General features: G+C 36.8%; 1 protein-coding gene across 1 annotated transcript in view; it reads left to right on the forward strand.

Annotated features, from left to right (window-relative positions):
* LOC145979510 (pseudouridine-5'-phosphatase-like) overlaps positions 1-19506 on the forward strand; it is a 37040-nt gene that overhangs the window by 10055 nt on the left and 7479 nt on the right. Inside the window, exons 2-3 of the mRNA XM_083112450.1 lie at positions 4385-4603; positions 13256-13488. Of these exons, the coding sequence (XP_082968576.1) occupies positions 4385-4603; positions 13256-13488 (452 nt within the window). The remainder of the gene's footprint in view (positions 1-4384; positions 4604-13255; positions 13489-19506) is intronic.

Genomic DNA, 19506 nt, shown 5'->3' on the forward strand with positions numbered 1-19506 from the left:
TACTTGGCAGGTGTGTGTATAAACGGGCCCAAATGAAGAAATGCATGTTTTTTTTGTTTCGGCCAAAAAACTGTTTTAGGGGACAACCCTCCCACCCCCTCAATTTCAATATGAGAACAAATTTAAGTGGGCATTTGACGTATGTGTCCCCCTCCGATTTCCATGAAACTTGGCAGGTGTATAGTGGGACCCAAAGGAAGAAATTCGTGTTTTTTTTGTTTCAGCTAAAAAACAGTTTTACAGGCCGAAACCCACTCAAGTGTCAAGATGAGGACAAATTGAAGTGGGGATCTGACCCCTGTGTCCCCCTCCGATTTCTATGAAACTTGGCAGGTGTGTGTATAAACGGGCCCAAATGAAGAAATACATGTTTTTTTGTTTCGGCTAAAAATCTGTTCTAGGGGGCAACCTCCTCTCAAATATCAAGATGAGGACAAATTGAAGTGGGGATCTGACCCCTGTGTTCCCCTCCGATTTCCATGAAACGTGGCAGGTGTATAGAGGGACCCAAAGGAAGAAATACGTGTTTTTTTGTTTCAGCTAAAACCTGTTTTAGGGGGCAAAATCCCCTCAAATGTCAAGATGAGGACAAATTGAATAAGGATCTAACCCCTGTGTCCCCTTCCGATTTTCATGAAACTTGGCAGGTGTATAGAGGGGCCCAAAGGAAGAAATACGTGTTTCTTTTTGTTTCGGCTAAAAAACAGTTTTAGTTGGCAAAATCCCCTCAAATGTCAATATGAGGACAAATTGAAGTAAGGATCTGACCCCTGTGTCCCCCTCCGATTTTCATGAAACTTGGCAGGTGTATAGAGGGGCCCAAAGGAAGAAATACGTGTTTCTTTTTGTTTCGGCTAAAAAACTGTTTTAGGGGGCAAAACCCGCCTCAAATGTCAAGATGAGGACAAATTGACGTGAGGATCATCTGACCCCTGTGTCCCCCTCCGAATCTCATGAAATTTGACACGTGTATAGAGAGGCCCTATGCTCCCTGTTTCTTCCTATGCCATATTTACGTGGTTTCGGGGTCAGATCCCCACTTCAATGTCTCCTAATCTTGACATTTGAGGGGGGGCCTCTATACACCTGCCAAGTTTCATGGAAATCGGAGGGGGACACAGGGGTTAGATCCTGTACTGGGATTTGATAAAATTGAATATTTGGAAATCTAAAATTTTATTGAGTTGTCATTAAGATTTGTTCACATTGTTTCTTAAGAATTGCATTCTTGATGCGTAAAGTTTTATAAAATTATTTAATAAAGTATTGTGGCCATTCCCCATTCTAGGATGATGTCTGAAGCAATAATTAAACGAAGTCTAAATCTCTTGTTAAATACAGCTTCAATTTTCATCTTAACCGTCATTGTGGTAGTGGTTTTTCATTGAATAAATTGAGTAGGTGGCGATTAAATAAATGTTAAGAAAAAGGTAAAAACTGTCAAGAATAATTAAGTGATTGGCAAGAGAAAGGAGAAAATGGTGAAGAAAAAGGAAATAAGGTCAAGGAAAGTCATTGAAAAGTCAAGAATTTTGGATTTGTAATTTTGGTAAACACCCTGTTATACAGATAGAGTACATTTTATGCTATCCTGATCCTACAAAACAGTTTATAAATTTTTATGGTGCATTGTGGAAACTTTGACTTTTGCACAAGATTTCTAAAATAAAATTCATCTCAAAATGTCTCTGAAGAATTTGAATAAGGAGAAAAAAATATGGAATTCTTACTTAAGATATCAATTCAGCTTAATGCTTATTTGCAAACAGTCTAGGAGCATGCAACATTTGCTGTTCATAATATAATTGTTCAGTGTTTCTGTGTGTTTTTTTTTGGGGGGGGGGGAGGATGAAAGGCAGTTCATTAGAATTTAAGACTTCAGGTGGTATGGTATTCTCCACAACAATATATTTGAGGGAAGTATGCATAAGTAGCTTCCAGTTCCTGTGGTACAATGGTGCAGTGACCTACTATGTGATGTAATTTTTTTTTATGTGCCTGTGTAATTGTACTAGGAACACTAATTTTGTAGTCGTTGTGTTCAAAACTACTAATGGATATTTCAGTACTTTACATCTCACAATTGGAACGTGAACAGCATTATTGAACCTAGTGAGCAGTTCAGTTGAGTCTCCATGCCATACTGCCACTTTCAATTGTTGGCACTGAATATTGGGCCCGTTCTGGAAGTTGCACGAGTTTAACCCATTAAACGAGTTATGGTAACTGGCTGTCTCATAAGTGTTTCTGTGCATCTTGTGAGGTTCATTATGCTGTCCCAAAAGTTGCATTCCGTGCATCATGAAAGAACGAGATTCAGCAATGCATGGGCCAGGAGGCTGGTTTGTTCTGTGAGAAACGTCTGCTGCTTGGAGACAACGTGCGTGCATGATGGCTTCAAACTGCATTAGTTTGGAAAATGTATTATAATTTTAACAGAGAGCGATATGAGGCAACATGTGCAAGATGAGTGTGTCTTAACTCTTCTTACAATCTGATTAAAAGGAGTAACAGTGTTTGCAGTTTATTTCTGTCGGAATGCCATGCCTTCCGCTGGATGCCATGCGGAAAATTTCTCGAAACAAAAATTTCTCTGGGCCTGCGCTTTCGTCAAGAGCGTCCCATAAGTCTTAAAAATGACTGGTTTCACCAGGTTCACGAGGCCAGTTACTTTCGTTTTATTCGTTCGTTTCGTTAAGACTTTTGGAACGCACCCATTGTCACTTTATCACTTGCACACACCCTTTGGTATAGTGCTTGATGTGATAGCAAAATCTTCACAAAACCCCAATTTTCCCATTCTTAAAACTTAAAACACCAACTCAATCAATAAATCAATTGAGAAATAGAACCCAGGACTTCTATTTGGCAGTCAGATGCCCTGCCCACTAAGCCCTGGATTTTTAAAATCTGTAGCATTTAATTACGAAATTCACTTGTGAAACACAGCACTGGTGTAAAATTGAATAGAGTTGTGAATTTGGCATCATTTTGCAGGAAAAATTGACTCCATGAAAGTGTTGTGCAACATTTTTGCAGACTCCAGAAATTATGAGCCAGTATTTTTCAGTATCAATACTAGTATCAGTATTGCTTGATCCAAGTACAGTAGCAGTTTTTTTTTCCATTTCTAAGGAAAACCCTGATTATTGTGGTAATAGCTCTTCTTAACCATGTTCTATGCCATCACAGCATCAAATAACTATAAGAAGAGACAAAAGTATTTGAGCTTATGAACTTTAACTTCCTGGTCATAATTAATGTTTCCCTATTCAGAGCCAGTTCACAGAATGAGATTGTTGTTAAACTTGGTATAGTGGATATGGACAGTGGAAAAGTGAATGTTGACTAGGGCTGAGCTGATACCACTTTGAACCGATACCGATGCTCTCATCGATTCCCACCGATACCGATACTTGAAAATTGTAATAATAAAAAGTTGTTCTAAATATTGATTAACATTTGTGTGTAAATATTCCACTCGAATTAGTACATGAGTCAATGTACGAAGATTTTACTTTAAAAACTCAAGAATTTCACCAGAATATTACATTACATGCTATGTTATCAAAAAATTCATTCTTTCATACAAATCTGGTGAAAATCAAAAAGGAACTTCGAATTTTTAGGATAATTAGACTGCGAAAGTGTCCCGCAACTTTTTTTGCTGACTGTGAAAGATCAAAATGCGGGGAAAGAATCTGCCGGTATCGGTAAATAAATTCAAACTGTTGATATCGACCCATACCGATACATGGGCATTGTATCGGCCCAGCCCTAATGCTGATTAAACAAGAAGTTCAAACTTTCACCACCAGGTGGAAATGTGGTGCATAGTGAACAACATTCCGAGAAACATTTTGTTGTACCATTGATAATGCTGCCTTATGCTTCCAAATGGTCATTCACATTGATGTTGTGCATATTGAACACTGTTCTATGGACATCAATTAAAAAATAAAGTGTTTCACATCTGACTTCTGGTTGTTATTTCAGCGTCATATTTCCACCTGGCGATGGAACTATTTTTCTTCAGCATTCACTTGCCCATGGTCTCCATACCCTGTATATGAAGTTTTGTCACAATCCAATGCTTCAAATGGACTACAGAGAACTCTGAGAAGGGGGACAAATTATGACCACCTGATATATAGACTATGGTATGTCACATTTGCTTAGGTATCAAATCAACTATTGGCTCCAAACATGATCATACACTCACTCTGTAACTAGTACATACAGGGCCGTAGAGTGTGTGAAAAAAGTGTAGTGATATTCTATTGTGGAAAAGAAAAAAAATTGAATAGCTTACAGCATTATTCATCCATGAATTCATTTGTAAATTTAAATATCTATCTTACTACTAAATCTGTTGCATTTTCAGACACAGAAAATCTGTACACAAAAGCTACGCAAAAAATTTGTGATCCTTATGGGAAAACATACACCTGGGCCATAAAAGCTGGTGCTATGGGACTAATTGGATTGGATTCAGCAAACCATATTGTGAGAGAATTAGGCCTACCAATGACAGCAGAGGAATACAATGTGAAAGCTGTGGAATTATATAAGGAATTATTTCCTACATCACAAATACTGCCAGGTGGGTGCTAATACATAAACGCACATATGGGTGCACATAGTTGCAGCAAGAAAAGAAAAAGTTGGTAACTGTATTTTATTTCCTCATGTATATTGAAATAAGTTTTTGTCTAGCAAAATTAAAGCATTAATTTCTAGCTGTCTTTTAATTTAATTTCATGTTGTCTTAACTCTGGTTTGAGCTAAGAAACTAGAACTGAAATATTTGTTGGAAGCTGATACTGCCAGAACATGTGAGCTTCTTAGATATATATATGAATGGCTTATTGCAGAAAGGGACCTGAGTCACTTATGCACAATTCTGAGAAAAACAAGAAAAATCGTATGATATTGATAGTGTAAGAAAGAAATGTAGTGCTGTTGGCTCAAATATTCAGCATAAAGAATAGTTAATTTTGCAACCCTCAATGCGGTGGAGATGAAAAGGTTGTGACTCCGGTACCTTTCTGCAATAAAAGTGGAAACTTTGAGAAATAAGATGAGAAATATCCTACAAACGCCCGTTTCATTGTCACATAAGCTAGGTTAGGTTAGGTTATGTTATATATGCCACAGAAAATTATAGATTCAGCAATAAATGAGAGTGTATTGCACTTTCTGGTTTTTATTGGCGGTGTTTGAAGTACAATAATGTACGAGCTCATACATGCATGTGTTATTCTACATCTGAGTCTGTTTCATTGCCATGTGTAGTGGGCCACTGAAGACTATTCATAAAATCCTTTGACATCATCTGGTACATACGACAAGGCAGTTCATATGCCTTTCAATTTAGTAAGCTTGATCGTCATACGTGCAACTGGGAACGTACGTGGCGTAGCAATTACAATTCTTGCACCTTTGGACAGATAGAAGGTGTGAGACGTCAAACCTTTGATGAATTTGGAAACCTTGACAGTGTCCTTATGTTGAACACAGTATTCAAAGTAATGATACTTGGAAATCTGAAAATACTGCCTATTCTTGTAGGAACACATGGTAGTTTTCACTGATGCCACATTTTTTTTGTAGACATGAGGTCACCACGTTGCGAAACCAATAATGTTACTGGTGTCAATAAGTTTGACAGTATTTTTACCGCCCCGAGCTGCATTACAGATCAGCGTACACAGTTCATACAACGTATAAATACGGCTAAGTTTATTGCAGAAAAGGACCCGAGTCAGTAACTCAGGTACCTTTCTGCATTAAAGTACACTTTTCACTGTGTATTTTCTTGGCTATGGCCTCGTGAGACTGACGTCCTTTCTGCACTAAAAGATGTGTCTGTAACTAGAACTAGGAAAATCAAAAATACCATTAACTCCGATACCTCAAAAATGTGACTCAGGTCCCTTTCTGCAATAAGCCATTCATATGTGTGTGTGTTTGTGTAATTACAAGTATATTTTTAAAAGTATATACAAGGTGTCTCAATAAGAAGTGCAGTTTTTTTTGTAGCAGGAAATATCGCCCTCACTGTATTGACAATACTTATTAACTGTCATGTGTTTGACAAAACTATGCCATTTTTCACTACTTGGATTGGTGGAATAGATTGCAACATGGAGTTCCTGGTATAGCATCATATAAAAATAGTGATGCAGTGATTGCTGTCACTTGATTTCATTCCTTCTGATTACTTTCTTTGTGAGGCATCAGAAGTGCAAGTGAACCACAGACTATTGAGGAACTCAAAAACAAATATTCATGTGGAAATCCACACAATTTAGATATTGCAAATATCATGGTTGATGAACTTCTTCAAGATATTTGGTCACCTGTTAGACATAATTTTGAAGGCAATGAAGTGACTACGTCGAACTCCGTGGCATGGTGGTTAGCACAGAGCACTACGATACCAGGGGTTCTTGGTCCAAAGCACTGCCTTGGCATGTGTGTTGTTTCTGAGTGTTTATTCATCAATTTCATCATATCACCACTCATCCTCATTGCGGCAATCAGTCGAAAGTGACGTAAACTAACCTAATTCATTCAAACTAACCTAATTCATTCAATCAATCAATCAATGATTGATTGAATTATTTTCCTGTAGTTTACGGTTATTACAAGCATAAGAAAACAGTTTTTTCTTTGTGACGTTTCAGGAGAACACACGCTCCTTTCATCAGACATTTATTTTCATTTTGACTAAAGATACAGTTATAACAATGGTTAGTAATTTTTAAACAAAAAGAATCTGTTATATAATGGATGTTGTCAATGTTACATTGTTGTAATATATGTAATATGTAATTAAACAACAAACACCATTCAGTGTTAAAAATGCATATGAAGTGAAACAGAAACTAAAAAATATTGTTTGGAATAGTGAGTATCGTATTGCAAGTTTTGATGTAGAAAATTTATATCCTAGTGTCCCAATAGAAGGTGCCACAGATGCATTACACAGATGGCTTATTGAGATGAAGGTTAACCCAGTAGAATCATGGGAAATGGTTCGATGGTTTACTGTATGTGCAAATTACAATTACTTTCTATTTGATGGCAAAATCTATCAGCAAAATAATGGTCTATCAATGGGAAACCCAGTATCCGGAATCATCTCCAGCATTTTTCTTCATTACATAGAATCTCCAATTGTTAATGCGATAGGTGCGGATATCAAACTCTACATCAGATATGTAGATGATGTGCTAATTATTGCTAAAAATGAGAACACCATCATGGACGTATTTAAATCGTTAAATGAATCACATCGTCGCATAAAATTCACTTGCGAACCCATGAATAACAATGTAATTTCTTTCCTTGATCTGCAAATTAAGACAACTGACTCAATAATTCAAACATCAGTCCATAGAAAAAAATTAGCGGGGGAAAAATACATCCATGCCAAATCAGAACATTCGCGTATAACAATGGATAACATATTTTTAAATTTTTTCCTGAGAGCACAAAGACTATGTTCTAATAATGAGGATATCAAAAATGAAGAAGAAAGGCTCTTTAATATAGCAAAAGAAAATGGCTTTCACACTACCAGAATAAACCAAATCAAAAAACAAGTTGCAAGAAAACTAAAGGAAAAGAGAAATACAGACAAAGATGAAAAATCTGTTGAAAAGAAATTTGTGTGCATTCCATTCCACAAGGGATTCTCACATAAAATTGCAAAAATTTTTAGAAGTTTTAATTTCAAAATTGTTTTTAAATCACCAAGAAGTTTGGAATGTACATTTAATGAATTCAAAATGAGAAACTCGCTACCAGATGTGGAAACCACAGGAATATATAATATAAGTTGTTCATGTTCAAAAGATTATGTGGGACAAACAGCAAGGAAAATGGCAATAAGATGGCACGAACATGATTTGGACATTATAAATCTAAACCCAAGAACAGGTTTGTCAACTCATATCATCGAAGAGAAGCATTTGATTAAAAAGAGAAGGGTTTTAAAAAGATTAACGGGAAACACAGAGTTGAATGTCTGGGAAGCCTCGTTCATTGCGGAAGAACACTGGAATAAATTAAATAATGAAAATGGTAATATAGATCCAGTGTGGAGTTTTCTTTTTCACAAATGGAGTAAGCCACCATCTTTAAAATTTAATGTAACAGAAAACATCAAGAGACTTTGTGAAAACAATGATGAATTTGAATTACCTGATGATATTTGGGATTCATAATTTAAAAAATAGACTGCTTTTTTCACAGTTAAGTTGCTATATTACAACAATGTAACATTGACAACATCCATTATATAACAGATTCTTTTTGTTTAAAAATTACTAACCATTGTTATAACTGTATCTTTAGTCAAAATGAAAATAAATGTCTGATGAAAGGAGCGTGTGTTCTCCTGAAACGTCACAAAGAAAAAACTGTTTTCTTATGCTTGTAATAACCGTAAACTACAGGAAAATAATTCTATCATGCAAGCAATGCGTACATACAAGAAAAACAATCAATGATTGTGTCTGTTGTTGAGATATAGCAATGTGTAAGACTGTAATGTGTTTGTTTCAATAAAATGGGTCTCTCTCTTGTGTTGCATATAAAGATGCCCATTTTATTGAAATACTCTACACATATTATTGCCACAATTTTATATCGTGTAAATATGCAGCTGGGTCATTTCTTGTGCAATGGTTCAGCAAACTTTGCCCAACCATTTAAAAGAAAAATAATTTGTTATATGCCATTACCTTGATGTGTCGGAAGTTTGAAGTAGGTCTTCGTTTATTTATATTATACAGAGCATTCCCTGACATTCGCTACGAGACTCAGCAGCAAGCGGCCCAGCGACAGCGATTGTCTTTCCCGGTGAACGGGATCTGCGACAGTCTGTTTTTTTCTCTCTCCTTGCCTTCGCTCTCTTTTCCTTTCTGTTGAGGTTGCAGACTAACGCCAGTATAATCCTCCCTTGGAAGTTGTGTTGTGTCGCGTCCGTGTGTGAAGATTGTGGCTTAATATGGCACCACAAAAGTTTACATTACAACAAAGGATTTATCTTGTCGAGTGTTACTTCGGAAAGAGGAATTGTGGAGAAGTGCGACGACATTTTGCAACAAAATTTCCTGGTGTTCCCATTCCACATAGGACCACTATATTAAACCTCGTAAAAAAGTTTAGAGTAACAGGGTCAGTTCTGAATAAAAGTGGAAAGAAAAACCCACGTGTACTTACTGAGGAAAAACTCTTGAGATAGGAAATCTCGGAAATTTATCTACTCTTGAGATAAGACAAAGGTTAGAACAGTCTCCTCGGAAATCTATCTGCTGCCTCTCACAAGAAACAGGTGTTTCAAAAACCACAGCATTTAGAGCCGCTAAAATTCTTAAATTTAAGCCCTACAGAGTGACAATAGTGCATGAATTACAGCCTAGAGATAATGCGAGTCGTGTGAATTTTTGTAACTTGGTTTTACAAAGTGTTGTCGATGGCATTGTGGATCCAAAATTTATTATTATTTTTGATTTTTACAGATGAAGCATGGTTTTACTTACATCGTCATGTTATGACGCAAAACAAAATTGCTAACAGCACTCAGTCGATTTGTCAGCCTGCGATTTTTATTTATGGGGAAATCTAAAAAATAAAGTATACAATGACAAGGTCGGGCCGCTTGCCACAGAGTCTCGTAGCGAATGTCGGAATGCTCTGTACCTATTTTGTTTACATTTACATGTGGCAAACATTTATGACAATAAATGTAATTTTATTCTCTACACACTAAAGCCGACCTCTGTGTGGCAGAGTGGTTAGCACAGCATGCTATGATGCCAGGGGTTCCCCTGTTTGAATCCTGGCCTGTCTATGTATGTCCATCAATTTCATTACTCATCCTCATCTTCCCAACCCAACCCAACCAAATCAAATTATACACTAAATTAAGTTCTAAGGTAGTTTGAATCAACAAATTAGTAAGAACTGATTTTTTTTTTTTTTAAAAGTGAATATTTTCATTCATCTAATTTTTATTATTTTGTAGCTATTTCTCTTGATGTAATTCATTAATATTAGTTTATATTGACAGTGAAATATTGTTTTTGTGTTGTTTGCACTTAAAATTATATATTTTGAAATTACATGTTCCATTTATTTCAATTTTAATAGTTACGCTATTTTGTTCCACATATTTGTACCTGGCATATCTCATTCCTCTATCCAGTCCATAATCAGGACCTTACCTTACCCATTAACCCTTATTAGTCTTACATAGTAATTTTACACTGCTTTTTTTTTTTTCAATTTTAGGTAAGGATTTTTAATAAGGGGTGTGTAATGTGTAGGGTGCAAAATGGCTGTATGTGAAGATACACCCATTAATTTTAATTATCTCACTCAAGCCAGTCACTTAACATCATTTTAATACCTTGCTAAAGGTAATGAACTCCAAAATTTAAAACAAAAAATAATGAAAACTTGGCAAATTTAGGATGCTGAAAAACTATTTAAGCTTTGAAGTCTTCTGCATTTACTCTTTCATGTCTCCTGCTGGAGTTAAATTGAAAATATATTTCTTCTTTCCTCCTGAAAAAAAATAATCAGGATGAAGTTATGCTGAAAGTTTAGCATTGAGGATGAAGTTTGATACACTTTTTTAGAACTCAAATTGGACCTTGTGCTTTAATGAAAAAGATTGTTTTATATCTCAGGTCTTTGTGGTTAATCATAGCTGAGATCATTCAATTTCTGCAAGACACTGAAATAACAAGAATGTATGCTACCCACAAGCAAAAGAGTAAGATTAAAGTTGAAACCTATTCATATCAGTTTACCACCATTTATAAGGGCAACAATACACAAAAAGTAGACATTTTATTAACAGTTTTTATTACATGCATATAAGAAATAGAAAAATCACATGAATTGTGTTTGAAATCAAAATTTAAAAATGCATTTGCTGGGTTCCAAGATTTAGTAGTGTGTCTAGTTATTAGTTATTATGAACTCCAGGAACTTCATTAGTAATATTTACCCTGTTACTTACCTATTTTGGGTAGATTAACTAGAAAATATTTACCAGTAACTCTTCAAACCCTAGCTATAGAACGTAAAGAGATAATCAACATTAATAATATGTGTATTTTGAGCGAATATCTTTTGAATTCTTCAATTGTTTATTTTCTAAATTATTAATTATTTGTGAGTCTGCCAGATTTGTGTTTGCAGAAAAGAATAAAAGAAATGCAGAAAATGAAAACTGTAGATTAAGAGGCCCAAAATCAGTGAATATTTTGTACCCTTTATATTATAGAATTGAAAAGAGAGACACAAAAGACTAAGAAAAGGTTAATATTGCATTGTATTTTTTTTTGTTTGTTGTAAATTGTGTTTCTACCATAGGAGATTTAATTGTGATGATTACGTGAATGATGCTTACATGTACAGCATGTTCCATTCAAACTTCCCACATTTCAATTCATCATTGCTAAAAGGTTATGAAACATAATGGAATGCTAGGTACTAGACGAAAGATAAAACTCAAAGAATTTTATTGCATGACCTTGAAGTTTGCCGTTCTCTCACTATGCAGTGCCACAATCGCATAAAGCACAGTGGCGACTACGTAGGATCACACACAATCTGCATTCTGGTATGCAGAGACAAAATCAATCATTACAATGCAAAGAAATTACCGGAGAGAAAATGGAGGTGAAGCACCTGATGGGAAAACCATTAAGTCATGGTGTGCAAAGTTTTTGGCAACTGGAAGTGTTAATAAACAATCCGGAGGTTGTCAGATTGGATATTATTCGTGCTACAAACGGTGCATACATAGAGGTGTATTAGAGTTCAGTGTAGAGGTATACTGGTGTATTCGTGTTTAGTGCTTCATGCAATAAAATTCTTGAGTTTCTCCTTCGTCTAGTACCACTCGCATTCCATTATGTTTCATAACCTTTTAGCAATGACGAACTGTGGGAGGTTTGAATGGAACACCCTGTACTAGGTACTAGGTACATAAATAAATAAATAAACTTGTGACAGAACTGTGATGAGCTGGAAAATTAATTGGATATTATAAGTTTATAGAATTGTAAGAAAGAAAGAGTTAATATAAACAATTACATTCATAAGACATGAAAATTATATTTTATCAGATGTCTGAATAAAATTATTTTAGAAGCAAAATGAATTGAGACATAAGAATAATCAGAAAAATTTAAAGAATATTCCACAGATTGTACCAAGGAGAAACAGCAAAGGGACAGGAAGCTGGTGATTGAAAGAAATTGAGTATCATATCAATTATTATAATTTTCAATTGAAAGTTTTCAGAACGTTTCATAATAATAATTTGTGTTGCTAATTGGTAGCATGGTGAATGGTAATATCTTCATTGGGGGTAATACGCAAGAGGGGTCCTGCATAGCTTTGAGTTGAGTTGAGTTGGTGTTTTAAGTCCACTTTATGCACAGTAAGGCTAATTGGGACTTGACCTACAGTTTAAAGTGGGATGCAAACCACTTGTGCCTCCACTGGGTACCGAACCTGGGACCCCTTGATTACAAGGCAGCAATGACACCACGGCTCCCATCGGGAGGCCCTTCTGCATAGCCACACGCTTAGCACAGTTATCTTTTGTGCAAGTGAACCCAGTTCGATTTCTGGTGGGAACACAAAGTTCCATTGTTGAGACAGCATGGCAACACAATTGGGGAGCTGCTTGAAAAGAAGCAGTGGGCTCCGGTCTCAAAAGCCAGAAAACTGCGGCGATGTGACTCGATACACTGACCATTAGGGATGTGCGGGATCCTGAAAAGTTGGGACCGGGATTGGGAATACCAAATAATCATTTTAAAAAGTGGTTAATTCTCGACGTTTTTGGCATTGTAAATGTCTGGAACTTATCGGAAATTGTTAGTTCTTGTACTAAAAATGCAAAAACAATCACTTAAAGTGAAAACGATGTGTAGAATTCGAGATTTCCAGAGCTTCGGGAAATTTTGAACATTTCCCGTGGCGAATTTTTCCCAGCCTGAATGTCTGGATTTAAAACATTTCCCGTCCTGACCCAAAAAATCCTGTTCCGCACACCCCTACTGACCATGCAAGAATGAATGAAAAGCTGCTTGGTAACCCCTCAGAGGGCTGTTGTACCATAGAGTTTAATTTAGTGTAGGTATTCCACATAGTTGTAGAAGATAAAATTTCACATGTTTTCAGTGATCTTAATTTACATATTTGTTTCCACAAATAGGAGCTGAAAAACTAGTCCGACATTTACACAAGAAAGGAATCCCAATTGCAGTAGCCACAAGTAGTAGTAAGGAAAGTTTTGACTTGAAAACTACCAGACACAAGGAATTCTTCTCCTTATTCCACCACATAGTGATGGGAAGTACCGATCCTGAAGTACTAAAGGGAAAACCTGATCCTTGTATATTTCTTGTATGTGCTTCACGTTTCCCAGATAAGCCAGACAATGCCAAGGTGAGTATCAAAATTAGTCGCACATACTTGTAATTATTAGTAAGCAGTGGTGGCTCGTGGGGTCTGCAAGGTGTAGGGAACATTCATAATATAGGTTACATCTTAGAACTAATGAAGTCATACCAGCGGCATTTAATAAATATCAAGTTAAAAATATGTAATACTTGTATTACATGAGAAAAAAGGGGAGAATTAGCTATTTTTTTGTTGTATGTTCTGCTCTGTTTTTATCTTTGAACAATGAACACTTGATTTAGGCAAAGCTGTGGTTTTGGCGATCTCAATTCTTTGACCAACAATTGGTCTTGGTGATTTAAAATTTGACTTTGTAATATCTCACCTGATTAATTTCGCTTTCACGCGCACGGCAACTCACCAGTAAAGAACTCATAACACAAATTTATGAAAACTTTTCAAAGCATATCGAAGCTCGATAAGACTTCCCCACCTCCATCTTCCAAAGTTCCCCCCATTCCTTTCCTTCGGTAAGCTACGGTAAATGGACCCAGCCACCATCTAGCGGGAAATCGAAAAACAATGTCCCAAGTGTGGGTCCTGGGTCTCAGCGATATTGTGACCATTCACAATGAAAACACCCATAAACCCTCTGACCTCCCTCACAGCTCGGAATGCAGGGATGATGCTAAAGCAGTGAGACAGGAAGTCCACAGCCAGAATGTGACCCTTGCTATGTTGCCAAGTTTCGTTCAACCACTGTGGCTGTCTTCGCTCCGAAAAAAGAGTGCGTGTGGCGAAGGAAATAAAATACAAGCGTTGCACACAAGCGTAAATTGTTATAATTGTAGTTCTTTTTAGATACATAAAGGATGGAGGGGCACATGACCCTGTGAAACTAAGGGTACTACACCTGTTAGTAAGATTGTTTGTGTGTAATATTATGTATTTGTTATTAACATTGCTGCCTCTAGAAAAATATGGTGACATTGAAATAATGCACTAACATTGTCGCCCTACACTCTTGTCCCAGTTATCTCTGGAGCAGATGAACGAAAACAATTTTCTGCGCAGGTAGTGACACGAGACGGCTCAACTAATGAACACGAGAGGAACGACATTGCATGGGGGGATTGACTGCAGTTACTAGCCTTCCCAGCAGCGTTTATTGCTTCACTCTGCCCACTCGATTTCCTCCCTTCGCTGCCACTATGTGCAACCTTGCTCTAGAGATAGCTGTGACAGGGTATAGGTTCGAGTGCTCTGCTGGAAATGGGTACTCCTTTGTGAGTGTCCATTTATCAGTTTCATGTCATTCATCCTTATCAACATGACTAACTAAAAGGGACTGAAAAGTGATGTAAGAAAGATGTAAGAAAGGTGAAATTTATATTAGATGACCATTCCTTGTGTGATTGCCCTTTATTAATTTAATCTATTCACCATTCATCCACATTGTCCCAATTAATCAGATGTGGCAAAAAGTTACTTTAAACAGATGCAAGAATACTTATTGGTAGATTAGGCTTGGAGCAAAATACAGGGGTCATCCAGAAAATAAGTTCTGTTTGCCAATGAAAAGAACTGAAAATGTAGAGAACTTTATTGAACACTGAAGTACATACCTTGGACCAATTTTCAACATATTTGACACCACTGTTCAGACACTTATCATAACGAGGCACCAACTTTTGCATACCTGTATTGTAGAGCGATGTCTGTGATGATAACGAAGTGGACTACAATCATTGTCATCAAAGCCACCAAGGATAGATTTCAGGTGCAAAATGAAATGAAAATCAGGCAGGGCAAGGTCTGGGATATATGGGGGAATGAGGAAATTTTTGCCAGCCAAAGGTCTGAAGGAGGTGTTGTGTTGCAGCCGTCATATGGGGATGAACATTTTCATTAATGAAAACAACAACCCAGCTCAATATGCCACGTCACTTGTTTGGATCGTGCGATACAATTTCCTCAGTGTTTTACAATAGGTGTTGGCTTTAATGATGTCACTGCGTGGCAAGAAGTGCACACATAAAACACCTTGTCTATCCCAAAACACTGTGCACAGGAACTTCAGAGTGGCCAGCCCCTCTTTGGCTTTGGTCTTTCATGATGATGACATGTACCTCCACTCCATGGACTGTCGTTTTGTTTCAGGAGTCTCATGCAACACCCATTTCTCATTCCCAGTCACGATACAATTCAAAAAGTCATCATCCTTTTCACAGTACAGTGTCAAAGACTGTAATGCACTGTCTAGATACTTCTTTCTGCTCTCTTCTGTAGGCAACTTGTTACGTTCTTGTTATACTCTGTGGATATACTTACAGTTAATCCATTCCGGTGAACACAAGACATATCAGCCTACTATGAGACCTCTCAAGGCGTGGGAATCACTTACGAGTATGTTTATGTAAAATATATTAAATCTCTCGCAATTAAAATACCTTAAAACTTCAGTTGATCTTCATAACACACACTTGCACTTGAAATTAAACTTCTTTTTGGAATTAAAACTGTATTAAGCTCGAAATTATTACTCGAATACACAAATTAAAACATTTAGTTTAAAAGTCACTTACTTCAGCCATCAGAATCAATAATATACATTACATAACAACCAACATTCAATTATAACAAGGTTAGTCAATAACCATTACACATACTACAAAACTGAGTAAAACAAATTATGACGTCTTAGAATAACACAAGTATTTCTTTTTATAATTAACATATTAAACACTGAATTCATAAATTAAGTGGGTGCGTATCAAAGTGTGGTACCTAGTGGACACGCAATTTACGGAGCTTCAGTTTGTCAGACATAATTTCATGAAGCAGTGGCCAGGAAATGTGTTGAAAATGCACTGCAAGTGCTGACAGGGTGAATTGTCTTTTGTCTGTAATCTACTCTTCCATTACATGGACCAAGTTGCTAGCCATCCACTGCATTCCTCATCGTACATATTGTTCCACTCTTCATTGAACCCATCTCCATATCATTGAGGCACTCATGATCTATTCCCCATACACCTCACCAATCTGATGGTGAATTTCAGCTGCCGACATATTCCACATATCAGATGACAGACTGCACTTCACATGTGCGGTCGTCTCAATTTTCTTGAACATTATCACAAACCACTGTAAAGTATCTGCACTACTATCTTTTCTCCCACTGATATCTGTGCCTTGCCAACTCGGTGCCCGTGCGCACCCTCACGATTGCAATACTGCTGCAGCACAAATTGCAAACGGAACTTACTTTCTGAACGTACTGTGTATGTGTATGAATGTTGTACGAAAATTGTAAGTCATAGTATTTTTTCTTGTACATTCCCTATTGCCACAAAATTTCTGACAATATAGAGCTTTTGAATGTAGTACTTGAGAGGTACAGGCTGTGAGGGGTAAGGGAGGTACTTCCATGTGGATAGGTGACAGCTACCGTATCTGCCACCTATCATGCCATTTGATGGGAATAATTTAAGCATACCACCGTAAAGGCTGGATTTTACAGCAAGTGACTTCCATCTCTCTTACACTTGAAGTTCCAAGTCGATTGACTGAAATGAAGAATGAAGTACAAAAATAGCTCTGGTATAGCTCTTAATGAGGTTCTACAAAACCTTGTTTCCCAGAATGGTAACTGCCTAACAATGCTGGTGATTATACAGGGTGTTTCAAAATGATTTGAACGATAAAAACACGTTCCATTAACAATACAACGTAATCCCAATTGAATATCCAGTGAAATGCATTCAAACAGATCCTTAAGTTCTTTTTTTAATGGAACGGTGCCAGGCTGACCAGTTTCGAAATGGCTGTCAGTGGTGAGGAGAAAGCATTTTGTGGGAGTAGGTCAGTCGTGACTGTGCAACTTCAATTTGTTACGATTGAGAAATTTTGGTAAATTTTCATGATTTTGTATTTAATTTTTAGACAGCCCTCATATAAGTACTTTAAAGAGTTCAAATTTTTCTTGAATGCATATTTCGTTCTTAGTTAAATTGTAACGCAGTTTCTGCTAAGCTTAAAAGAACGCAAAGGAAGTTGAAGCTTGCATTCATTTCTTTCTTATCAACAATGCTTTTTTTTTCGGTCGGCGCTACGTGTGTTTGTCAGTAAATTTCGCTGCATTATTTTTCTTGCTATGCGTTTTTGGAAGGGGTAATTGTTGAAGGCTAAAAATAACTTTCCGTTGTCCAAATCTTTTGTTCAGGGGAAGGAATTGTGTAATCCCGCGACTATAAATACCAGCCGTTTCGCTGGCAGAAGTAGTATATTCCGGAATTTTTAGGTGATTAAATCGCTTGTCGAGGTCCAGGGCTTGGAGAATACGGGCTTTATGTGGGGATTGGCTGGTCAGCTCTCCCTTCCACAATGTACGAGATTTTCCGAAAGCCACCTTTGAGGATTAGTGCTGGTCAGCATGTTCCTTAAAGGGGATTTAGCGGGCTTATAAATAATTGATTCTTATATAAGTATTTAATCTTAATAATTTAAAATCATTCATAAATTGTAATTTCTGTTTGAGTTAGCACTGGTCAGTGTGACTCCGATGTAAATTCAAGATAAAGAAATGAGGCTCATCAAAGATATACAACCTTCTCGTCGAGTTAATTTTTATTCTAAATCATTTGGAATTCTCCTGGTCAGGAGGTTCAATTAAATAAAAAATTGATTCTTTATGACATTAATCCGAGAGCATACCGCTTGTCAGAGGGTGCATTTTAAATCTCAAAGCTTATATAGTTTACATATCCGTTTAAAGTCTGAGTATCCGGAACAGTGAGGAAAGTTTATGGTTTCTTTTATTTGGGTTGATGTTAGATGTAATTTTGAACAGCCACAATAGGTGACAGGTCGAATATATGTTTTTGTAGAAATTATTTACGTAATATTCTATTGTATTGCTTTCGTGATGTGAGTAGCCAGTGGCGTTGATAAAGGGTAGACATAGATCCCCCTATTATGTTAAAGGAATTCCACGTGAACATTTATAATTTGTGGTCGAGATATGGTGTTGGTTAAGGGTAGAGAAAGGCTCCCCATATATTTTATTATGAATGTTTTAGAGGTCTACTGTGAAGATGGTGGTATACCTCATGAATTCTATAGAACGTAATGTAGATGTGAAAAGATGACGAAAGCATGAATAGGAATTTGCGATGGATGTTATGCAAATTTTCTTTGGTTTTGTTTACAAGTAATACTGTCGACCATTAGCAAGTGAATAAATTGTCACCCGTTTATTGAAATCAGGTTACAGCTGTATTAGATCTTTGATGGGATTTGGACATGTAATAGAAGAGAGTGCTCTTGGTTTTATGTTTTTTCAATAGCAAGTTTCTGACTATATTACGGAAGTCGTTATGATATAAATTTATTTTGGCATTGTCGTAGTTTTTTTTTTTGATCAGAAGTTTGTATATTTTTCTTGTATTCTAACTATGTTGCGAACTGTGAAAACTTTGATTAAGGATTAAACATAGAACTTTCTCTCCTGTCATTCTTGGAATGTTTATTTGAAATCTGAGATGTAAATAAAATTCTGTAATTCTTAATGGGTATTTCCTTGAGGATAAATTAGGATTATAAGTACATAGTAACTGGCATCCTTTTGGTTTGATGAGGTGTCCCGCCGTCAATGTTCAGTGGGGCGGAGGCTTTATCGATCCACAAGATGTCAGTTTCAATTATGTTGATTTCCATTGCGACTGGCAAGCGTAACCTCACTGGTCAGTGGGATGTGGGTGCGGTCACGATGAGAATTTAATCATAAGAATGGTTACCTTGCATTAGAGTTAAAGTTCTTAGATAAGTAAGCTTAATATTTTTTTAATTTTATTATTTAAAGGCAGACCCTTACCCGAACTCTGAGATGCAGACTCTCATGACCCGCAGGTACTGATCATAGTCGAGGCATATAACAAAAGAAAAATGGTAGGAAGCGACGCCCGGTCTTGGTCTTTCGATGGGACCGAGCCGGTGTGTCGTGTGCCTGGAGATGGGCTGACTGCCGTGTTTCGTTGCAAGTGGCGCCATAACGTTGGAGCT

The sequence above is a fragment of the Lepisma saccharinum genome, chromosome 26 (assembly GCF_977018435.1).
Source record: "Lepisma saccharinum chromosome 26, izLepSacc3.1, whole genome shotgun sequence".
Classification (NCBI taxonomy): domain Eukaryota; kingdom Metazoa; phylum Arthropoda; class Insecta; order Zygentoma; family Lepismatidae; genus Lepisma; species Lepisma saccharinum.